Below are 25,549 nucleotides of genomic sequence, written 5' to 3' on the forward strand. Positions count from 1 at the left end.
GGTATTTTGATACTCAACCTGCTTGTTATTCTCTGAGCTTCCTGGGCCTTTGGATTGTGTCTACCATGAATTTTGTGAAATTTTTTTCTATTATTACCTCAAATATTTCTTCTGCACTGTTCTCTCTTCCTTTCTGGAATTTCAATGACACACATTCTACACCTTTTGAATTTGTCTCACGGTTCTTAGGTATTCTTTTCTGTTTTTTCTTTTTCTTGCGCCATTTTGGTTTGGGAACTTTCCATCGATATTTCTTCAAGCTCACTGATTCATTTCTGTTTGATTTCTGGTTTTGGTTTCTAACATCTCCTTTTGATATTTCTGACATTTTCCATCTTTGTATTTATATTACCCAATCTGTTCTTGTATGTCGTTCACTTATTTCATTATAGCCCTTAATATGTTGATAATAGTTATTTTAAATTTCCTGTCTGGTATTTCTAAAATCTGTGCCGTATCTGATTATGGTTCTGATAATTGCTTTGTCTCTTCAAACTGTTTTTCTTACCTTTTAGCATGGCTTATGATTGTTGTAAGTAAGGCATGATATAGGCTAATAGGAACTAAGGTGATTACACCTTTAGTGTGAATTTTCATGGACCTGGGCTCTTTAATGTTTGCTGTAGCTATAAATGCCAGAAGCTTTAGTTTTCTATAGTTCCCTTGTTTTATTTTTTTTCTCACCAATTGTTTTTGGGTTTCCCTAATAACTCCTTCTTAAATAGGGTCTTTGTCTTTCTGGTGGTAAATTATAGGAGGAATAGAAGTGGTCTGTAATCTTCTGATGAATCTTAGGCTTTCAGTGAGTCTAAGTTCTTGGGCTGTGACCTTCATAAGGTTTTCTCAGCTTTTGTTTTTTCCCTTAAGATAGAACAAGAGAGCTAGAGGGGGCTAGACTTGTCTAATTGCCCTTTTACCAGGTATATTAGGCTTTGGTAAAGTTGCGTCCTTTGGAGATCAGGTATTTGTTACCGAGAATGCTCATGGTGTATTCCTCAATTATTACTTTTCCCCTCCCCCTGCCTGAAAAACAAGGAGACTTTTCTTAGATCTTCACCATGAGAACTCTGTATGCTTCCTGGAGGTAAATTCATGGAGGTGTGGGGAGCTCGTAACACTGGGGGCCCAGGAGCTTTTAGGTCTCAAGCTAGTCCACATTTACCCTCTGTCAATTTGTCAAAATTGCCCTTTAAGTGTTCCTACTAGTTTATGGCTCTAGTGGCTTCTGCTCCAGGTAAGCTGATCGCACCTGTGATTCTCTGTGTTTGCCTATCTTCCCGTATTTCAGGGTGGCAGTTTGCCCTGGGACCTCAGTTCCCTGACGGATCTAAGAAGAATTTTTGATTTTCAGTTTATTCGGCTATTGTCTTGTTGTGGAGGATGGGAACAATGAATTCTAAGTTCTTTACATGTTGGAGCCAAGACCAGAAGTCTCCCAATGTCCAGTTTTCTAGGGTGATGCATATTGTAAGATTAATAAGGGGTTTGGTGCTAGACTGCCCTTCATTCAAATTCAGGCCCTGGCATTTCATTAGAGGTGGTACCCTGTGCAAGTCATTTAACCTGTCTGAGCCTCAGTTTCCTCACCAGTCAAATAAAAATAATTCCAAATACATATGGCTAGGTTAAAGTTAATTGAGAGGACATACATGAGCAAGTTTATCACAGATCCTGGCACGTACACTGCAGGTACCTCGTAAATGTTACTTTCCTTTTTCCATTGAAGTACCTGTGCTTGAAACCAAGGACCATTTTGAATCCAACTTGTTACGTGGCATTTATCCTAGGAATTTAAAAAGTTTGTGTAAAGTATTTGCCATTCTTACAACGAGGGGAAAGATGCTTTGAAAAACGAACCTCCTTCTGTAAGGACTGCCCTAGTCTTAATGGCTTGAAGGGAATTCAGCGGTTCCTTCGTTCCTCTCTTCCAACCAGAATTATGACCTCCTTTTTTGAAAGTATGCAGCCTGCAAACGAAAAGGCCCATGAAAACATATTTCTTTCTGTCTGGGTCTGAATACAGAAACATCATTACCAAATACTAGAGATGGTCATTTTGCTACAGTGGAAGGCTGTATGGCCAGAGCTTGGGAGGGTGGTTAGTAGGAGAAGTTGTTGAACCACTTAAAAAGAGAGATAATAAATAGCCTGATTGCAAAATTCACTATCAAGCCACATCTGGAGAACTGTGTCCCTTTTGAGTACCATAATTTAAGGAGGAGGTGGACATGACTAGAGTGTGTCCAAATAGTGGTGTCTGGGATAGTGGTGGGGGCATCTACAAATCTAGAAAACTTACTATATTGGGATGTATATTAACTCGGTTTATTAGCTCTATTTATCTGTATCATTTATCTTTTTATATATGGTAAAACATATTTTTTTGTTCAGTGCCAAATTTTTCTTTATAGCTCTGATTTTTACATTGTTCCAATCTTTCCTGGACATAACTCTTGACTCCTTTCCAGGAAAGAGAGGAAATCCTCCCCTAGCTTAAGTGTACATTATTATCTGACCCCCCCCCAAAAAAAATCAATGGGTTGAACTTCCTTGCAGTAATTCTAGCCCTTGACTTCATTTCATGAAACCTCCAGTTGCCAACCTCAAGCCGAGCATCACTTTTCACCTCACCTTGGTTCCTATAAGTCCCCAAGGAGCCTTCGCTCGAGCAGTTATGGTTTGGTCTGTTGTCCTGTGATGTACAAGTAAGGGGGTTGGGCAAAACCCAGAGATGTGCTAAGTGGATTCCGAGCTGTGAAAGTTAGAGCAGGGAGCACATGTGCGCTTGAGGTTAGATGTGAACCCGCAGCCCTTTCCCCCTGCAATATGCATTGTTGTTATTCTTTTTGCAGAAGAGTTCATGATCTTTTGTAATTTTCTTTTTCTATTGATCCAGCAGTGCTAGTAACAGAAACTTAAAAAAAAAAGGTTATGGCAGTACAGTCTATGGAATTTCACTGTCATATATCTTGCACGTTAGAGAACACATGCACTGTGGGCTAGAGATGAAACTTGCCTTGTAGAGAATTCATTTTAGGGTAGCAGTCCTCCTTCCCTTACCTCATGCTGCCCCAAGGCAAAGGTGAAAAAGCACGACTCTGCTTTGTCGGTCTTTCGGCTGCAATTTCTTCTAATACATTTCCATCTGGAGAGGCGAAGCCAATGGGAAAATAATGAGCTTTTAAAAGAGCTTAACTTTCTACAAAGGTTTTTGAGGATATGTGTGTTGGCTCTAGGGCTGAGGGCAGCTAGAGTGTAACCATCGCTGGGAGACACTAGTCTGAAGCTGACTGCTTCTACTTTGCAGTTATGTGACCCTGGGAAAGTGCTTAAACTCTCTTGAGCATCAATTCCATCAGGTATAAAATGGGGATCACTGTCTCAAATTCAGAAGATTGTTGTAAACTGTAGATATCATAATCTTCTTGGAAATGCTTTGTAAACACCAAACCATACAGCTCATGAGTGCTATTAAGATGGGATGGTCTATCATTTATCTCCATCTACCCAGCACTTCTATACCCCGGCACCTAGCACAGAGCCTAGTATATAATAAATGATTGGTAGCTGAAATTAGACTGAATGAATAGTTTCAAATCTCCACACTTCTGATGATTTTAAAGCATTCGTTGACTGGTCCTTTGTATGGGGCTGGATGATCTCTTGGCCTCATGGCCTCATTCAACCTTTAGATGCAAGGATTGAGACTAGAGTAGCATGTGGGGTTAGGAAGAAATTGCCATAAAATAGATAACTTTTTCCAGGCATTGCCTTATGTTCTAAACAAAATAGAACAAAACAAACAAATAAGCAGATAGCAGTTGATGGAAATGAAGATTAACTTTCTCAAGTGGGCTTGGAATTACAAGGGCATCTGCTCACCATTGCCGGGCATGTCATTAGCCCAAGGGAAGACTCTAGCAAGCGTGTTCTACCTTGCAAGGGATCTGGGGCAGATGGTGGTGGCACAACCTAGAGCTCACTTCTGCCACAGATGACTGTGATATCGGACTAAGTGATCCCAAGGAGCTGGTGGAGCACAGTCTCTCTAGCAGTCTGAAAGTAGTAATAATTGGATTTTTCAAGGCTCATGAATTGGCATCATTTAGACTACATCTGTCATGGACCTTTGCACTTTGGAAGGAAATGGAAGAAAGTACTAAGTTCATTTTAAATGTCTCAGGAAACTTGGTTATTTTTGTTTGTTTTTAAGCTGTCTTATTTCTTGAGAAACCTATCATTATGGTTGTTTTCCCTTCCCTCATATAACTGTGGAACTCTGATTATTTGGGATAATTTGTGTCTGGAGTGTTTCAGTTTGGAGAAAATGAGATGATATGACATCACTACTTTCTTTCTCAAACCAATGACACTAATTGGGCCTTATGCCAGGGGGTAGGGGCAGCAGATGTAATCTTGAATTTGTAGTCTCCGTAGAGTAGATAAGGTTTCCAAGCCATGTGGAAGCCAAACTTTACCAAGGAAGCTTAGCAGTCATCCTTCCAGATGTTCAGCTTGCAAATACCAGAGGCGTTATTTGTAATATCAAATGTATAGATAAGCGCGTGGATTGGTTTTTTTTTTTTTTCCATCCAGATACCCATTTTGGGGATACGTTCCATTTCCAGGTCTAGCAATCTGTCAGAGAGCTCCCTTTAAAGTTATCTTGAGAAAATCTACCAAAAATGATTAAATTCGTGATAACTTTTATTCTCAGCTAAGAACTTGCCTCTCCTCCGGGGCTGAACGGGCTTAAATTGTTATGTGAGTTTATATGGTGGTATATGGTTTGTTGTCAAATATTTATCTCTGTCTAAAAATGAAATGTCTTGAAATACATTTTCTTTTTAACTGAATAAATCAATGAGAGAAAGAGAAATAACTTCTCATTTAGCCAATTTTTAATCAATATTTTCATGAGAGGCTGAAATGTTAACCGAATCCTGGCTTTTGTCATTTGAAATACAATTTGTGTGTTTAAGAATTTATGTGCGCATCAGGGTTTGGACTTCATGTTCAGAAAGGAAAATTGATTTATAGGAGCAAACAGCCGCAGGGCTAGAGGCAGTGCCAGAAATGAATATGAGTCAATTATTTAAGGCAAATGGGACTTTAATCACCACAGCAATAGAGAAATCTCAAATTCAATTGCACCCTGGGTTTTCAAGCTTTAATTTGTGGGCATTTCTGTATCTCTTATCTTGCAGAGGCCTTTGAAATTGTTGTTCGCCACGCCAAGAACTACACCAACGCCATGTTCAAGAACAACTATCCGAGCCTGACCCCACAAGCTTTCGAGTTTGTGGGTGAATTTTTCACCGATGTGTCTCTCTACATCCTGGGTTCTGACATCAACATGGATGACATGGTCAATGAATTGTTCGACAGCCTGTTTCCGGTCATCTATACCCAGCTCATGAACCCCGGCCTGCCTGAGTCAGCCTTAGACATCAATGAGTGCCTCCGAGGGGCAAGGCGTGACCTGAAAGTATTTGGGAATTTCCCCAAGCTTATCATGACCCAGGTTTCCAAGTCACTGCAAGTCACTAGGATCTTCCTCCAGGCCCTGAATCTCGGAATCGAGGTCATCAACACAACTGATCACCTAAAGTTCAGTAAAGACTGTGGCCGAATGCTTACCAGAATGTGGTACTGCTCTTACTGCCAGGGACTGATGATGGTCAAGCCTTGTGGTGGCTACTGCAACGTGGTTATGCAGGGCTGCATGGCGGGTGTGGTGGAGATTGACAAGTACTGGAGAGAATACATCCTGTCTCTGGAAGAACTGGTGAATGGCATGTACAGGATCTACGACATGGAGAACATCCTGCTTGGTCTGTTTTCAACGATCCACGATTCCATCCAATATGTCCAGAAGAATGGAGGAAAGCTGACCACCACTGTGAGTAGCAGTCTGCAGTTTTCTGAGGAATTGGGTCCTATTGGGGTGGGGCATCCTGGCCAGCATCGGGTGCTGATGGAGAGAAGTGAAGGGAAGATTAGGGGATAGGCAGAGATGATAGAGGGACTGAATGATCTCATGGAGCTAGGCAGCACATTAAGACCACAGACTATGGATGGGGCGCCTGGGTGGCTCAGTCAGTTAAGTGTCTGACTCTTGATTTCAGCTCAGGTTGTGATCTCATGGGTCGTGGGATCAAGTCCTACATTGGGCTCTGAGCTCAGCGGGGAGTCTGCTTGAGATTCTCTCCCTCTCCCTCTGCCCCTCCCCCTGCTCGTGCAAGTTCTCTCTCTCTCCACCCTCCTTTAAGATAAATAAACAAATCTTCGGAAAAAACAAAAAGACCACAGGCTACAGAGTCATAATGCCTGGTTTGAATTTTAGTTCCACCTACTTGCCTGCTGTGGGACCTTGGGTAAATCATCTTATCTTTATGAGCCTTATATGGCTGATTCATAAAATAAGGCTAAAAAGAATATCTTCTTCATAGGGATAACATATGTTAAAGCATTTAGCATATGCGTGGTCCATGGTAAGTCTTCAGTCAATATTAGCTATCATTCCCATTGTTGTAAGTCACTGTAATCCTCATGACAACCCTGTGAGGTGGGCGAAATTATCTCCATTTCATAAATGAGGGAACTGAAGCTCAGTGAAACTATAACTCACCCCAGGGCACCCAGCTCTAGTTAGTGGAAGAGCCATGATCCAGAAATGGATCAGGTTGCCCCTGAATTATGTTATCACCAATTTTTCTGATTCTGATTTCATGCTCATGCTCTTAATCGCATATATCACATTACCCTTTTGGGTGGTGACTTTAAACACAGGAGGCCCAGCCAGAACCCACTAACTCAACCTACGCAAGAACACAGGTGAGGCAAAGCATCCACATTCTCCAGCGGTTGTCTCTGCAGCCGTGGTTATGCCAGTCTACCCCTGATGGGCTTTGTGATGGGGCCAGGGCAGTTCTGTTAATGGGGCAGCAGTTGGCTTGGTTTCAGTCACATTGTACCTGCCGAGCTAGAGTGTGCACATTTAGAACCGCAGGAGGCACCCACTTTCCAGCGCAGAGCAGAGCACACGGCCAAGAGCTACCAGCAGATCCCACGAAGGGGGTCGTGACTGATCCCTGAACGCCGCCAGCTTTGTAGATGGAGGCGGCGAAATCGTCTACTACGCTACCGTTGTTGAACTCCAGCCGCATTCCAGGTGCTCTGTTGGCCAGTTCACATAATACTGTTTCACAGCAGCCCACAAGATAGGTCCGTATTGTCCCCATTTTACACAGGGGGAAATGAAGCTTAAAGAGCTTCAACACCTTGCGCAAGATCTCAAAGCTGGTAAGGGGAGGTGGGGGAACTGGGATTCAGACCCAGGCTGGGCTGGCTTGGTTGACACAGGCTCCTCGCTTCTACACAGTGCAGCTGCTGTGTACTCGGAGCCATTGCTTACCCGGAATGTGGAGGGCAGATTGGGCCATTTAGTCTGTCTTTAAACTCGGGAAATACAAAGCGATAGGCATAATTGGTTTCTTTGGTGAATTAAACTAGGAAGGAGGACGGAAATGGTGCAAGCTGCGGCATGGCTACTCACGGAGCTGCTCTAATTGCCCCATTCACAATGTTAGCTATTTAAAACACATTTACTGAGAAAATATTTTATAGTAAAATGAACAGAAATGTCCTATCTAACGATAGTGTTCTTCAGTGGCTAATTATTCCCTTGACTGCTTTATAATTTGAGGCCAGATTCTGGGGCCTTCTACGAAAGTAAATCTCACAGAACTAGAAAAATGAAAAGTCGATGTGTTCATAAGTTCACCCACCTGATAGTGATTGAGGGCCCACTATGTGTCAGACACAAAGCAAGGGTGCCAGGTGTGTGGAGATGTCTTTAATAAGAGGAAAAATGAGGAGACAACATTAAAGACAGGGTATGGGAATGTTTAAAGTTTGCCTCTGATTGGTCACTTCACGGCAACGTCATGAATCTTGAAAACATGTGTTCTCCTCTAGTGCTTCCAAACATAAAAAATAGGGTGGGGAGCCAGTAAGGGGTTAAGGGCACTGTTTTGATGGGGCTCTTGGCATGAAGGTTTATTTAGTAAACATTTATTAAGCATCTGCTTCATTCATGGCACTTTGCCAGGGGCTGGGTAGTCGTAGTTACCCAAGATGTAGTTCTTAAGTCTTTGAAAGGTCAGTCTAGTTGACAGACACATGTGTAGCTGAATAAATTTCACCGTAGTGGACATTTCACCATAATGTGAATGTTGGAAGGGCCATGAGAGATTAGCTAGTCCAATCCCATTGATCTACAGATGAAGAAATACAGTTCAGGGAGGCTTGCCCGAAGTTATATAATTAATGGAAGAGCCAGAAGGACTAGAATCCAAGGTCTTCTGCTGCTTTAGTCTAGCGATCCTCTTTCTACCATGCTGGTCTGTCTCCCATTAGACCCTCTAGATTTTCATTCTAAAACCTTCACTAGGATTTTGCAAAGACATCATGAACTTCAATTGGATAGCTATTTCAGGGTGCCAGACCTGCTGTATTTTAGGTGCATACGTGTGTGCGTGTGTGCGCATGCACGCGTGTGCAGGGGGAGTACGTTTCATGTCATTATCATTCAGGAAGAAAGGCCTTGGCTGTCAAGAGGTGCTCAGTGATGCAGTCCCTTTCTGTTTTGGCCATTAAGGGCCTGATTGCTCCCAGCTCCCAGCTGGTTATGAGAGCGTGACGTCTGCCTTCCCCAGGGAGTGCCTGCACTAGAACAGAAAGCATATGTAAACCCTGCCTTGTTACTGTTTTATGACCACCAACTCTAAGTAATATGTCCCAAATGGTGGGGGTGGGGGAGTCATTGGCCAGGTGTGAGCCAGCCCGTACTCTGTACAGGCCAGAAAGAGGCTGGGCCTTTTATGGGGGGTGAGGGGAAGTGAGGGTTGGGTAGACTGCAGAAGTCTATTCACGTTAACAGCCCCGCAGAATGCCCCAGAGCAAAAGCTGATTTAAAACTAAAGCGTTAATGAGGTTCTGCTGTGGCACCCTCACCTTCCTGTTGTGATAAAAAGTGAAATCCTGCCAGTCTGTCCTGCTTGAGGTTAAGTTGTGGTGAGAGACCTCTTTGGAAATATGCTCCGAGCTCTGATGAGACAGCCTTTTTAGGCAGTTGTAAGCCGGGCCATAAGTTCTGCCATGCGGGGACTTTGCTCCTGGCTTCGGTGGCTCCCGTCTACCCCAGATTATGAAGGACATTTTGGTCTTCTAAGTGAACAGGGCACTATTAAATTTTTGTAAGTAACGGCCTGGTAATGCTTTCATTTTCCCTAAGGTCGTTTTCATTTCTTCCACCTTCCCAGAGGAGGCGAGCGAGTGAATGTCGGGGCTGTTCCTCGCTGGCAGCTCTCTGGAGTGATAAGCATCTGGTTCCCAAACTGGGCTCATCATCGCTGTCACCTGCGGAACTTGTTAAATAGACTCCTCGAGTCTACCCCTGGGGATTCTGGTACCACAGGTCTGTGGAGAAGCTGGAGAAGTAGTCATAGAATTTGTCATCTTAAGAGTGCCCCCAATTGATTCTGATACTCCTTTGGGAGCAAAGCTAGCCACCTTGTTTGGAGGATAAGGTAAGGCCCAGAGATTGGGAGTGAATGACAGTGAATGGCAAAGCTAGGATCTCTGGTTTCTCACCTCTAAAATGGGGTTGATACACGGAGATGAATTGCAATGCTAGGTGCGAGGTACCTGGCAGCGTTCAAGGCACGTGGCAGGCGCCTACTTAAACCCGGTCCGGTACACGTTCCACTACATTTTTCTAAATGCCACACGGACAAGGAGTTCTTCTTAAACTTCGTTTTAAGTGCCAGGACATTTCATGTCATTTTTGTCCAAAGAAGTGAATAAAATATTGTGTGAAAGTATGTGTGTGTGTGTGAGACAGACAGACACAGAGACCGAGAGAGATTGAGAGAGAAGAGGGAGGAAAGAAAGGCAAGGAGACAGAAAATTTGCACTGAAATGTCCAAGGAGGTTTAAAGGATGGGCCTGTAAATAGATCCGTCTTGACTCGTCATCTACATCTGTGAACTAGGTTAAATACCATGGCTCCAAGTGAGTGCTGAGCAGGTTTTTGCTAGTATTTGGGTGAGAGCATCAGTGTTAAATTCATCAGCACATTATTGAATTCCACATCTTATACCTTGAAGCGAATACAAATATGTACAGTCATCAGAACGTCTATTTTCAACATTGTTGTCGCACCACAACCACGTTGTCAAATGCCACAGTCTTCTTTTAAAAATGTAGTTGTTTTTATTTGGAAACCATTGTGATTGTCATGACCACAGAGCAGTGTACGGATTTGAGGCATAACCATTGTGCTTTTCCTATCCATTGATTAATTGATTAATAATCAGCAGTTTGGATGTTTATTGCTCTCCCAGAAAGTTTCCCAAAAGTCTCTATGATTTCATTTCCTTTCCATACCCCCCTGCAGTCGTTGCTCACATATCCTCACAAGGCTGTTTGCACTGTCAGTTTTTCATTTGTACATTAATAAGCACCGAAATGCGGAGCCACCACGATAGACACCAGGAGCCGCAAGGAGTGGTGGAAAGAGGACCATGACTCTGTTGCTCTGCTCAGGGGTCACTTGGCTAGCAGGTAGCAAAGCTAACACCTAAAGCCAGACCTGTCGGACTCCAGAGCTCATGCTTTTAACCGTCACTCTGTGGCTCTCTCAAATACTTCACCTCTGTCTTCACCAGAATCTCGATTCCCTGGACCGAGGCTAACTCGGTTTTTACCATCTTATTTAATATCCTGTCTTACTCTCCACTGTTTTTCCAGCTGCACAATCAGGTTTTGAATTCATTCTCCGTCCTTGGAGACTCTTGCTATAGTTTTTCCCAATGAAGGACCAAAAGGCATGAGATTTTTAGTCTTCGTAACACTGAAAGGCACAGAGAAGTTTCTAGGGGAAGAAGGACTGTTTGTGTAGCTGATGAAAGAGCCAGTCACACAGCGAAACGACTTTGCCCAGAATCTATGTGAGGAATAGCTTATCTTCCCGTGGCAATGTCTGGAATCTGCCCATTAGACCAACAGATGGTTTTTAATGCATTTGCCTTTGATTCTGCCCCTTCACGCCACATCTGGGTCTCCGTTATGGAGTTTTCCTCAGCAGGAGCGTTGTGTACTAAGAACCTAACCTACTCCGGTATCCAAGTACATCCATTTCCTTTGCTAGAATTTCTGTGGCGAAGTCAGTATTTATGTGTGCTAGGAAGCTCTGGGGAAGATTCTCTGTTGATCGTCAACAATAATTCACTCTATCAAATTCTTATATTTTGCTGTCTGTGTGAGTGACTGTAACTCATCAGAATTTCCAAGATGAGCCCTCCCTTCATCTCCGTTTTGAAGGCTGAGGTCGTTTCTCAGGTGTCAAGATGTCAGTGTTTCTCTCCTCGTGCTATCACTTTGGACTTTCATTTTTTAGTCTCAGATAGAGATACCTTGTCTGAATTCATACAAGCTATTTTCAGTACAAAGTGGTTTCAAAGTGATACAAATAAGTAAACGACTCACTACCTAATTAGTGTCTGCAGGTCAGCGTCTAGAACTGTGGTAAGCAACTTTATTTGCATGAGGTCCATTTCTGGAAAGACAAAAAATGTTTATAGGCTGCCATTCTTTCTTCGCTCACAATAAAAATAGCTTTAGTGGTTCCCATGGGGGGAAATATATAGTTTTTAAACATAGATTACCTACTTACTGAAGAGAAGCTTACAAAGGAAAAAATCGGCACCACTTTCAGGCACTAAATGGTAATTTCGGGGCACATTTCAAACAGTGGTGACACAGGGGAAGCTTTTGTACATGCTTCATCCTCAAATTATATATATTATGGCTCATATTAGGAAATTAGGTGGGCCCTTCATGAATCTAGAATTACTCACCTTTACCTCGGCAAGAGGTGGCAGCATGATTACCAGTTGTTCTCTATGTTCTGAATCTTTAGAAAGATAGTTTTCCTTTCTGTGGTCTGTGGGCTGATGTAGCAAGACCACGTCCTCAGGAACTGTGAAAGATCAGAGATTTATACCCTAATTGCAAGCTAACATGTTTGTTGGCCACACGGTTTCATGGATGCTGGTTAAAGACACGAGACTCCCTGGCTCAGAGATGAGGGACAGTTTATTTCTCACAGCGGTAGTGGTAGCCAGAGTATCAGCATCTGTGCCAGACCCCCAAGCCCCGATTCCCGTGGGCTAAGGCAAAGAGTTCGAGATGACTCCCGCACACACAGTGAGCCGCATTATAGGAGCAGAGCCTTGAGCTTCGGGAACTCAGATCTTTGATAACAGGTGGTGAGCTTGCCTGCTCTTTTCTCTGAAGGGAGGCACAGTCTCTGTCTTCCGAGGCTGTCCACTATTCAAGGGCACTGGAAAAAGATCCTAGGGGAAAAGCGCCCATGTGCATACAACAGGCAGAAACCCAAGAGGCTAGCAACACAGGATCCCCCAAACTTGGGTGCTGCGAGAACCTCTCAAGTTCACGGTGCTTTGGAAGGATCCAGCAAGGCAATTAAAAGTTGTGGAAGATGCCGAGCTCAGCCCTGACTCGTTGCCAAAAGGCAGCACTGTGTGCTCCCTGTTGGAGGGGAGCAGAAAGCACATCCACAGACAAAACAGGGGCAGTTTTCCCAGCTCTTCAGAGAATAGTTTAAAAAGAAAGTATGCAAGGGGCTCCTGACTATTGCCTCGCTGTTAGAAGCTCTGCTGCTTGAGCTCTTCAGCTCCCACTCCCCTGCTCTCTCTCCGTTGCTCTCCATGCTGTCATTTCTTTTCTTCCTGGTTCAGGCTCTGGGGTTGGGAGTTTTCTATCGCTAAACGGCTCGGCCGAGTGATGTTTTCACTCTCACTGCACTTCTAAGGTGGTCATCACACGCTAGGACTTACGTGGAGAACTGATTGGTCCTCAGAGTCCATTAGAAAAGGTTGGAATATTCAGGAATATTCGCCCAAGTGGGCAAAAGTCCACAAAGATCACCCCATGACCTGATCTTCCGAGAATCCTTGTGCTCCCGGCATTGGCCATGAAGAGAGTCCAAAATGCCTTTTCGGTGTTGAGGGGCCAGGGAATGGGAGGATCGTGAGAGCAGCCTCGTACCTGGGGAGGGCAGACAAATGCCCGGATGCTTGCTCTCTCCATGGTGACGCTGGAGCACCCCAGAAAACATGGAGCCCTGTACACGGCGTGGTTCGCCTCTCCCCACCTGGAATAAGGTTACTCTTGGCAACTGTAGTGCGACATCATTCACGCACAAGAGCACCACTGGTAACCTTGGCTCCCTCGCCCCCCGCCCCTCACACCTGTGCGTTCTGCTACCTTGCTCAGGTCTCGGGAGACAACTGCTTTCTACCTGGACTGTTTCGGCACAGGCAGTCTCCCTGCCCCCACCCGGAAAATTGAAAACATATTTTGAAGACCACAGAAGCATGTTTACATAAAGTTACCCTGCAGTACAGAACTTTCCTCCAATGGGGTGGTTATAATTTTGCTGTAATCAAGTGCTTCACAAAAAGGGCGGAGACGAGGGACTTTCGGGGCACATTTCTTCTAGCAGCTGGCACAATTTTCTGAGTGCTGATACTGGGCACGGACTGGGGCTCACAGTTTACCACTCCTTTCCTTGTGGGAGGGAATGCTAATAGGGTAAGACAAATTACCTCTGTTTTGGTGAAAGTACAGACTTCTTAATGTCCTTTTAAGACATCCCTTTGGGGACTGGGGTTCAGAATTCATCAGACTTCTCCAAAGAGATGCTGGAATGGGCATGAAGGATCTTATTGGGGTGATGGAATGTTCTAAAACTGGTTTGTGGCGACGGTGGCACAACTTAAGTCAATTTAATAAAAATCATTAAATCGTACACTTGACATGGGAGAACTGCACGAATCCAAAAACACGCCTCAATACCATTGTAAAAAAAAAGATTTCATGAAATAAAAAACTGTGGAATTAATATATAAAGCATTTCAAATACAGCAACATATAAGCACACTATAAAACAGCTAGTAAAACAATACTTGTATAAATATTAACCATATCATTCAAATAAATTACTATATAAAGTAAAACAGAAACAAATAAAAGCAAACACTGGAAGCTAGAAGACCAAAAAAAATGTCCCTTTGGGAAGTACATAACCCAGCAAGGGTGCTTTCATATTTCATACGGGGGTGGGGGATGCGGGAAGGTTGATGCTGCCTTCTTATTACCCAATTCAAATCCTTTCGGAAGAATATTCAGAAAGCGAATTAATTTTTCCTTTTTTCATTCCACTCCGAATGCCTGAAACAGATAAAGTAGGAAACGGAGTCATTATATTTGGGCGCTGTCTATTATCATTTACTGACTGAGAATCTATCTAAGCCTTGCTGCTTTTTGCAGATAATTAATTTTGTTCCTAAATGTAGGAAAGAGTGATTGTAATCAGTATGTTTGTACTTTCAGCCACAAATAGAGCCCATCAAAGATATGCAGTACAAATAAACCTCATCAAATATGCAGCCCAAGCACTGCTTGAAGTTAATGTGCTGTCTTTTTTTTAAGAAAAAAAATGTATGTATGATTTTTGAAAGTCATTCTTGGTATTCTTATGTAGTTAATAGATGAACTCCTCTTTTTCTAACTCAAGCCCACACTCGGAATTATTTTTATCCTGAAATCTCATAAACTCAAGCTCAAGGGGACTCTTTGCTTTGGCATGGAAATCAACTTGTCAACATACACATATTTCTGAGATCTGGGTGTGGGTTTCTCTTATGCTTCTAGAAAATTATAATAATCAGATCGAAGTTTGAGGTTCAGGTTCAGGATGAAACCCAAGAGCATGGTTATTTGTGAAGGACTCCCTCTAAGCTCTTTAGAAACACATTTTGTGCTTTTTTTTCTGGCCGCCCAGCACCCCTCCCCCTACCCCACCAGCCTCTGTTCTAAGCCTGTCCCTTGTCCCTCTCCTTCACAGTTGTACCTTGCTCCGCGTCTTGTTGGTTGAGGCCCTGTAGCTGAAAATGGTGTTTAATCATGGTCCCGTCGTCCTGGGAAGCCCATTTCTGCTTCTGCTGATTCTCTAATGTGTTCCCTCTCCTGAGAAGCAAACTCACTTCACTTAGGGAAATTATATATCATCAGAAAACACTTCAAAAAGCTTATCAAGGGCGGAGATCTTAGTCCCTGTGGTGCAGGTGGAGGTGGAAATATGTAAGTGTACGTGGGACCTTTTCATGCTTCTGCAGTTGCCTGCTGTGTGGCTACGGTGGAAATAACATCAGCCTCGGAATGAGAAGAGCGAAGCAGTGTCTCCACCTTGTGCTGCTGCAGGAAGTGGCCTGGCAGAAGTGAGTTAAACTGCGTGGTGCCGAAGATCGTGACGATGAGTGTGATCACGGAGCACTTGCCGCGCGCCGCACACAGGTCTAAGCTTTTTACATGAACTGACACATTTAATACGAACGACGATCCCGATTAGGAAAGAATTCTCAGTTAGGGCCATTTTCCAGGTAAAAGAACGGAGGCAGGGAGACTTGAAAGTAGGCGCCAGCCGCAAGGCTGCTTCAGGGGCTCTCTCCGTTGCGGGGGCTCCCGAGGCCCATCTCTTGCCCAGGACCAGACCCGGTCTCAGACTGTGTAGAAGCCTGGTTCCCTCTGCTGGTGGGCGCTGGCTGACTCCGTGGAGGAGAGGGGGAGGGAGAGCCAGGAAGTTGCTAAGGGGCTCGCATCCCTGCCTGCTCGCTCAGTTCTAATTCTTCCTGTTTCCTCCATGTGGCCTTGAGAATAGCATGGAAACTTCCAATGGGCTTAGCCTTTCTTCTCTGCTGTTCCTCATACTTGTGTTAATCCTAATTAGATTTTTCTAAATCTGCTTGGAGCTCAGACTTCCCCCAGGATCAAGGGCTAGTCCATTTTTTACCTTTTCTTCAAAAAAAAAAATCCATTCTTGATGAGCTTAGGTTGAAAATATACTTTAAAAAAATATATGGTGCCTCCATTTCCCCCCTTTCAGATCGGAAATCCAAAGAATAGTGAAAAATACCAAGCGCTGTGGGTTTCTTATTCTGCATTAAAAACCTGCAATGATCTCTTTCCAAACATGGAAGGAGTTCTGTGATAACTGTGGTTCTGACTTACTCCACTGTCCCATTCGCCTTAAATTCTTCATGTAGAGTGAATGGGCTTCTTCACTGTAGCAACTTTCTAGAGGATTTTTCTTTTACAATTATGAACACTTTAAATCACCTTTGAACAGTCTCTTCCCAAGTTTCCTAGACATAAAGTACTCTAAACAAAAGAAAACACTCAATTAGTGTCCTTACTCCAATTAAAAATAAAGCAATAATTGTGATAAATTGGCAAATCAAAGTTGACAGAAAGAAGGTATAGAAGACCTGTTACATCTCCTTCCTGTATGAAAAGGATGTTAACAAGTTCCAGGTCACAGAGGGTAGAAGACGACACACTGGCGGAAACACTTCTCTCACACATCTGTGTTTATCAAGGTTTAAAGTCTGTTTCCTCCCCAACCATTTCTTCGGAATCTGTAATCCATTGATTGAAACAAAATTAATGCATAACTCAAACTGCTCTGCTGTGAAAAGCCCCATTCAGAATTGTCTCGCTGTGGTTATCATTGACCAAAGAGTCTTCGAGACACCAGGAATAATAAATTACAAGGAACATCCATTTTCAACAGCACCATGAGATTTTTAAGAGCTAAGCTCTGGAGAGGGAAAGCTGAGTCAATACCCCACACGGGAATGGGTCAACTTGGTGTTGCAAGGAGCAGAGTAAGAAAAGGTCGTGTAGTAGGAAGAACGCCGGCTTGGGGGGTTAAGATGTAAATCTCTGCTCAGCCTTTCCTTATCTTAGTGACCCTGGGCATAGTACATCATCTCCATGAATCTTCGCTGCTTTATCTATAGAATGGGGATACAAATGCCAAACTCTGGGGGGGGCGCCTGGATGGCACGGTGGGTTAAGCCCCCGACTGCTGATTTGGGCTCAGGTCACCATCTCGGGGTTGTGAGGTCGAGCCCCACGTTGCGCTCCGCGCTCCGCGCAGAATCTGCTTGAAACTCTCTCCCTCCCTCTCCGTCCCCCCATCGCCACTCTCGCTCTCGCTCTCTCTCTAAATAAATAAAATCTTTTTTAAAAAGCCAACCTCTGAGAACCACTGTGAAAACTGGCGATAGCGCCCGGTGCACAGTAGCGCCATCAAGTCTGACCTGTAACGTGATCTGTCTTCTAAGCGGCAAGACCAAGCGGCCTTTTCTTTCCAGGTCTTCCTCGCACTGGGCGGCTCATCTCTGCGGTGCTCTCCTTAGCAGCCCCCGCACTGATAAATATTTACCGAGCCCCTGGGGCAAAAACCCTATGCCTGCAGCGGGCAGCGCAATGATCAGCAAGCCGTGCCAAGAAACTAAACCAGCTGGATTGCAGCAGAATTTCCGGATTCTTTGCCTAATGTTAGGGTGCCTGTTTCGGATGAGGCCGTTCATCCAGGTACTCCACATTCGTCCTGACGACTCGAACCTTCTACTAGTCTTTGCACTCACAGCTCGGTGTGGCCTTAAGCAGGTTTGTTTGGCCTGTGGGACTATAGGCCTGTGCTTCCGCTGGCCCAACTCTGCCACTGGAAACCGTGTTCCCCCCAGATGTTCAGTGACTTGATTCCCAGCCAGGCAGGACAAGTTGAACATACAAGTTTCCTAGCTGCTCTCACTGGGCTTCAGAGAAGACTCCTGCTTAAAGGGCAGGGTGATGTATCTAGATTCCTGATGGGGATTTTGAGCATTTATCTTCTTTTGCTCCGGTTTAGTGCTGAAATCCCAGGGAGGGGAGGGAGGACGCCAGCTGTGTTGTCGGCTCCTTTATTTTCGAGTGTGTATGATGCAGTATAATGCCAAATTGCTTTTACTGGGTACCACTGTTAAATGATGATTAAATTTAAGTTGATATAAAAATGAGCCGATATCTAGTACATACCCTTGGGATAATTTAATGATATCCCCTTGCTTGAGATAACATCCTTTTATTAAATCCCTAAATTTCCTTGTCTGTTCTTATCCATCTTGCCCACTCAGAGTCTCTTCCCCCTGTAGAATGATAGGCAGCCACCTTTCTGATCCCTGGAATTGGGTTATCACTCTATTTCTTTTGATGGGGGGAAAGAGGAGGAAGCAAAGGGAGCTTGGGAAAGTAAAAGGAAGATGGGCAGTGAGCCACACCATTTGGAAATGTTTTTTTTTTTTCCTACGTGTCCTCTGCAGTTTTTTGCTTAATATAATCACTGCCCCAGTCAAGCTAGCACAATACAAATAAGTCACAAATTCCAGATTATAAAAAATACAGAAAAATACAGGGGCGCCTGGCTGGCTCAGTTGTAGAGCACACGACTGTTGGCCTCAGGGTTGTGAGTTCAAGCCCCATGTTGGGTGTAGAGATGGCTTAAGGAAATAAACGAAGTACAGAAAGATACAATATATCTCAACTGTGATTTACTTGCCGTTCTCTTAAACCAAGCGTCCGTTTTAGTGTGTGAGGCTACCATTCTCCTCCCCTCATCCCCTAGTAAACGATTTCTCAATGGAGTAGGTGTTTGGTTCTTCTCTGAAATCAAGCTAAAGGGGAATGGAGTTCCTCCTCGGGATAACGAGCCATCGAGTAGAGAGAGCATGAATCTCCACCCACAAAATCAGAAGTATAAGAAGTACATTCATTGTTATTTTCTTGCTTTCTCTTTTTAGATGATAGACTTTTTTTAGAGCACTTTCAGGCTCAGAGCAAAACTGAGCAGAAAGTACTGAGTTCCCATGGACCTCCTGCCCCCACATCCTCCCCAGGCTCCCCTAGTCTCAGCATCCAGCACCAGAGGGATACATTTGTTAAAGTCAGTGAGCCTACATTGACACATCATTATCACCCAAAGTCCGTGGTTTATGTTAGGGATCACTCTCGGTATTGTAAATTCTATCAGTTTGACCAATATATAGTGAGGCATTATAATATCATTCAGAGGAGTTTCACTGCCCTAAAAATCCTGTGTTCTGCCTATTCATCCCTCCCTCCCCTCTAACCTCTAGCAACTGCTGATCTTTTCACCATCTTTATGGGTTTGCCTTTTCCAGGATGTCATATGGTTGGAATCCTACAGAACGCAGCCTTTTTAGATTGGCTTCTCTCACTAAGTACTATGCATTTCAAGGTTCCTCCATGCCTCTTCATGGTTTCGTAGCTCAATTTTTTCTAATGCTGAATAATATTCCATTGTCTGAAGCATCTTTTATTTTTTAACCAATTTAATTTCAACTCCAAATCTTTGTTTCCATTGGGTTAGTGGTAAATTCCACCTCATTACCTTTTTCTAAAAACAGGCTTTGTTGAGATAGAATTCACATGGAATACATTCACCAATTGACCCACTTAAAGTGTACAGTTCAACGGTTTTTAGTATATTCATGGAGTTGTGTATCCATCACCAAAATCAATATTAGAACAGTTCGAGCATTCTGAAAGAAACTCTATACCAGTTAGCTGTCACTTCCCATTCCCCATTCCCCTGGCGACTGCTAATTTACTGTCTCTCTCAATGGATTTGCCTATTCTAAACATTTCATATAAATGAAATCCTACAATATATGGCTTCTTGTGTCTGGTCTCTTTCACTTAACATAACGTTTTCAGGGGTCATCCAGGCTGTAGCATGTATGAGTACTTCATTCCTTTTTGTGGCTGAATAATATTCCATCGTATGGATAGACCACATTTAGTTTATCCATTATCAGTTGATGGACATTTGAGTTGTTTCTGTTTCTTGATTATTATTCATAGTGCTACTATAATCATTCATGCACAACTCTTCGTGTGGATATATGTTTTCATTTCTCTTGGAAATATACCTAGGAATGGAATTGTGGGTCACACGGTAACTCTAGGTTTAACCTTTTGAGGAATTGCCCAACTGTTTTCCAAAGCAGCTGAACCATTTTACTTTCCCACCAGCAGTATGTGAGGGTTCCAATTTCTACACATCCTCACCAGCAATCGCTATTATCTGTCTTTTTTTATTATTATTATAGCCATCCCAGTAGGTTTGAAGTGGTATCTCATTGCCGTTTCAAGTTGTGTTTCTCTAATGACAAATGACGTTGGGTTATTTTCATGTGCGTATTGGCTAGTGATGTGTATCTTCTTTGGTGAAAGGTCTATTGAGATCCTTTCCTAAATTTTTTTTAAAGATTTTATTTATTTATTTGACAGAGACAGCCAGCGAGAGAGGGAACACAAGCAGGGGGAGTGGGAGAGGAAGAAGCAGGCTCCCAGCAGAGGAGCCTGATGTGGGGCTCAATCCCAGAATGCTGGGATCACGCCCTGAGCTGAAGGCAGACGCTTAATGACTGTGCCACCCAGGCACCCCCTTTCCTAAATATTTAATCAGGTTATTTCTCATTTCATTGTTGAACTTATATATATTAAATACTAGACTTTTATCAGATATGTGACTTGCAAATATTTTCTTTCATATGGTGGGGTGACTTTTCACTTTCCTAATAATGTTAAGACATTAATGTTTATGATTTGGTGAAGTCCAATTTATCTATTTTTGTGTATATGACATATCTAAGAAACCATTGTCTAATTCAAACTCGTGAAGATTTATACCTGTGGTTTCTTCTATGAATTTTTATAGATTTAGCTCTTACACATAGGTCTATAACCAATTTTGAGCTAATTTTATACACTTAATGTGAGGTGGGGTACAACTTTATTCTTTTGCTTGTGAATACCCAGTTGTCCCAGCTCCATTTGTTGAAAACGGTAGTGTTCTTTCCTCCATTGAATGGTCTTGGCACCTTTGTCGAAGTGAATGGACTGTAAAAGTATGGGTTTATTTCTGGACTCTGAATTCTATTCTATCGATCTACATGTTTATCATTATGCCAGTACCATGCTGTTTTGATTACTCTTGCTTTGTAGTAAATTACAAAACTGTGAAGTGTGAGTCTTCCTACTTTGTCGTCTTCCAGATTGTTTTGGCTATTTGGAGTCCCTTGCGATTCCATTTCAATTTCACTAGCAGCTTGTCAATTTCTACAAAGAACTCAGCCGGGATTTTGATAAGGTTTGCATTAAATCTGTAGATTGTTTGGGGGAATATTGCCATCTTAACAACATTAAGTCTTCTGATCTATGAACATGGAATGTCTTTACATTTATTTAGGTCTTTTTAAATTTTTTTTCATTATTGTTTTGTAGTTTTCAGTATACAAGTTTTACACTTCTTTTCTTAATTAAATTTATTCCTAGTATCATAGTTTTGTTATTGTAAATGGAATTATTTTCTTTTTTTTAAAGGTTTTATTTATTTATTTGAGAGAGCGAGAGAGCACAAGCGGGGGCGGGGGGGAGGGAGAGAGGGAGAAGCAGGCTCCTCGCCTCAGAGCTCAATCCCAGGACCCAGAGATCAGGACTCGAGCCGAAGGCAGACGCTTAACCAGCTGAGCCATCCAAGTGCCCCTGGAATTGTTTTCTTAATTTAATTTTTGCATAGTTCATTACTTGAGTATAGAAATACAACTGGTTTTTGTATATTGATGTTGTACCTGGTAGCACCCTGAACTCATTTAATTATTTTAATAGTTTTCTTTTGTTTACTCCTTGATGTTTTCTGTATACAAGATCATGTCATCTGTAAATGCAGATGGTTTTATTTCTTTCTTTCCCATCTGGATGCCTATTATTTCTTTTCATTTCCTTTCCCCTCCCTCCCTCCTTCTCTTTCATTCATTCATTCATTCATTCATTCCTTTTTCTTCCTCTTGCTGTCCTTCTTTCTTGCCTCATTACTCTGGCTTGAAACTCCAGTACAATGTTGAACAGAAATGGCAAGAATGGGTATCTCCATCCTTTTCCTAATAGTACATGAAAAGTCTTCTGTCTTACCCCATTAAATATAGTGTTAGCTGTGGGTTCTCCATAAATGCCCTTTATTAAGCTGAGGAAGTTCACTTGTATTCCTGGTTTGTTGAATATTTTTATTATCAAAGTATGCTGGATTTTATGAAATTCCTCTTCTGCATCTAGTTTATTTCTCCTTCCTATTTTGTATGTGTTCTTTATTCTATTAATATAATAATTATACTGATTACCAGATGCTAAACTACTCTTATATTCCGGGGATAAAGCTCGCTTGGTCATGGTGTCTGATCCTTTTTATATGTTGCTGGATTTAGTTTGCTAGTATTTTGTTGAGGATTTTTGTGTTGATCTCCATAAGAGATACAGGTCTGTAGTTTTCTTGTAGTCTCTGTTTGGTTTTAGTATCAGGGTTAATGCTAGCCTCATAGAATGAGTTGAGATGTGTCCCTTACTCTTATTTATTTGGAAGAGTTAGATAAGGATTGGCATTAATTCTTCTTTAAGTGTTCAGTAGAATTTGCCAGTAAGGCCATCTGGTCCTGGGTTTTTCTTTGTGGAAAGATTTAAATTGCTAATTCAATCTCTTTATTTGTTTTAAGTTCATTCACATTTTCTATTTCTTTTTGAGTCAGTTAAGGTAGTTTTGTCATTTTAGGAATTTGTCCATTTCATCTATGTTATATAATTTGTTGGCATTTACTTTTTTTAGTGTTCCCTTAAAACTCTTTTGATTTATATAAGGCTGGTAGTAATATCCCTTATTTCATTCCTAATTATAGTAATTTGAGTCTTCTTTTTTCTTTTTTGATTCAGTCAGTCTAACTAAAAGTTTATCAATCTTGTAGATTTTTTCATGGAAAGAAAATTCTTTCTCTATTCTTGATTCCACTAATTTCTGTTGTAATGTGCTATTTCCTTCCTTCTTCTTGGTTTATTTTTAATGTGCTCTTCTTTTTCCAGTGTTATAAGGTGACAGTTTAGGCTGTTGATTTGAGATCTTTCTCTTTTTTCTCCCAAAATAGTCGTGCACAGCTATAAATTTCCCTCTATGTGTTGCTTTAGTTGCATCCCATATGGGCTGGTATATTTTCATTTTCCTTAATATCAAAGTATTTGATCATATTCCTCGTGATTTCTTATTTGACCCTTTCATACTTAGGGTCTTAGAGACTACATACTTGCCAGTGTATTGTTTAATTTCCTCATATGTGGTTACTTAGGAGTATGTGGTTTAATTTCCATATATACGTAGATTTCCCTAATTTCTTTCTGTTATTGGTTTCTTATTTCATTCCATAGTGGTTGGAAAACACACTTGGTATGATTTCAGTCCTTATTCACTTATTGAGACTTGTTTTATGGCCTAGCATATAATCTATCCTGGAGAATGTTCCACATGCAGTTGAGAAGAATGTGTATTTTGCTGACATAGGATGCAGTATTCTATAGATGCCTGTTAGGTCTTTTTGGTTTATAGTGTTGTTCAAGTCTTCTGTTTCCTTGTTGGTGTTCTGTCTAGTTTTTTTTTTATCCACTATTTAAAGTGGGATACTGAAATCTCCAACTATTATTGCTGAATTGTTTATTTCTCCCTCCAGTTTTGTCAGTTTTTGCTTCATGTATTTTGGGGCTCTATGGTTAGATGCATATGTTTATAAATGTTATATCTTTCTGATGGTTTGACCCTTTTATCAGTATAAAATGGTCCTCTTTATCTCATACTATTTTTTTTTAAAGATTTTATTTATTCGACAGTGATAGAGACAGCCAGCGAGAGAGGGAACACAAGCAGGGGGAGTGGGAGAGGAAGAAGCAGGCTCATAGCGGAAGAGCCTGATGTGGGGCTCGATCCCATAAGGCCGGGATCACGCCCTGAGCCGAAGGCAGACGCTTAACCGCTGTGCCCCCCAGGTGCCCCTATCTCATACTATTTTTGATCTAAAGTTTTTTTTCCCTGATATTAGTATAGCCACTTCAGCTTTCTTATGCTTACTATTTGCATGGTATATCTTTTTCAGTTATTTTACTTTCAATCTATTTGTATCTTTGAATCGAAACTATGTCTCCTGTAGATAGCATATAGTTGCATATATTGTTTTATCCAAGTTGGCAATTTCTCTTTTGACTGAAGTATCTAATCCATTCATATTTAATTACAGATGGTGTCTGACTTAGGAAAGTTTGACTTACGATTTTTCAACTTTATGATGGTGCGACAGTGATATGCAGTCAGTAGAAACCTTACTTCAAATTGTCAATTTTGCTCTTTTCCTGGCCTAGCAATGTGTGATACTCTCTTACGATGCTGGGCCGCGGCAGTGAGTTCCCAGTCAGCCACACGATCATGAGGGCAAATAACCGAAACACTGACAACCGTTCTGTCCCCATACAAGCATTCTGTTTTTCACTTTAAGTGCTGTATTCAATAAATTACATGAGATATTCAACACTTGATTGTAAAATAGGCTTTGTGCTAGATGATTTTGCCCAACTGTAGGCTCACGTAAGCGTTCTGAGCACATTGAAGGTAAGCTAGGCTAAGCTATGATGGTGCATAGGTTTGGTGTGTTCAGTGCATTTTCAACTTAATATTATTTTCAACTTTTGATAGGTTTATCAGGATGTAACCCTGTCACAAGTAGAGGAAGACATATACTGATACGGTTAAATTTACACCTGCCATTTTATGCTTTGCTCTCTATAGATGTCATATCTTTTTGTGCCTCTATTTCTCCTTTGCTGCTTTCTTTTCCCTTAAGTGATTATTTTCTACTGTATCATTTGAATTCCTTTAAAGATTTTTTTTCACTATTTTTTGGTTATTTTCTCAGTAGTTGTTCTAGGGGTTACAGGACACAGCATGACTTAGAATCTACTTCAGGTTTTTACTAATTTAATTTCAGCAAGGTACAGATATAATGGTCATTTGGTTTTCCTCAAATGCCCTGTCCACTCATGGCCAAATAACTGTCTACTTATTTTGTCAGAGTTTGAAGATGACCTGTTATGTTGGAATAGGCCCCAGGGTAGTTCTTTACTCTCAGTTCTGCCAACTGATTCTGACTCTCATTTTGCAGCCATCCACTTTTCTTTTGCTCAGTCTTCATGGAATTCTAATTTGCCTCTCTCCCTACAATTCAACATACTTTATGCTTTCTTTTGGCCACATTATATCTCACTGTGACATCTAGGTTAGTACTGTTCAATAGAAATGTGATTCAAGCCATATACGTAATTTTACATTTTTAAAAGCCACATTTAGTGGTGCCTGGGTGGCCCAGTTGTTAAGGGTCCAAACTCTTGGTTTTGGCTCCGATTCTGATCTCAGGGTCATGAGATCGAGCCCCTCGTCGGGCTCTGCACTCAGCCGGGAGTCTGCTAGTCTGCTTGAAGATTCTCTCCCTCTGCCCTTCCCTGCACTCCTTCTCTCTCTAAAATGAATAAATAAATCTTTTTTAAAAACCCACATTTAAAAAGTAGGAAGAAATAGGGGCGCCTGGGTGGCTCAGTCATTAAGCGTCTGCCTTCAGCTCAGGGCGTGATCCCAGCGTTCTGGGATCGAGTCCCACATCAGGCTCCTCTGCTGGGAGCCTGCTTCTTC

The 25,549-nt window shown here is 42.1% G+C and overlaps 1 protein-coding gene across 3 annotated transcripts in view; it reads left to right on the top strand.

Annotated features, from left to right (window-relative positions):
• Window positions 1-25,549, top strand: part of GPC3 (glypican 3) — a 405,964-nt gene that overhangs the window by 212,290 nt on the left and 168,125 nt on the right. For all 3 annotated transcript variants that reach the window (XM_087860008.1, XM_087860009.1, XM_087860010.1), the window contains one exon: window positions 5,208-5,902. In XM_087860008.1, the coding sequence (XP_087716134.1) occupies window positions 5,208-5,902 (695 nt within the window). The remainder of the gene's footprint in view (window positions 1-5,207; window positions 5,903-25,549) is intronic.

The sequence above is a fragment of the Ursus americanus genome, chromosome X, assembly GCF_024610735.1.
Source record: "Ursus americanus isolate L20-20 chromosome X, mUrsAme1.1.p, whole genome shotgun sequence".
Classification (NCBI taxonomy): Eukaryota; Metazoa; Chordata; class Mammalia; order Carnivora; family Ursidae; genus Ursus; species Ursus americanus.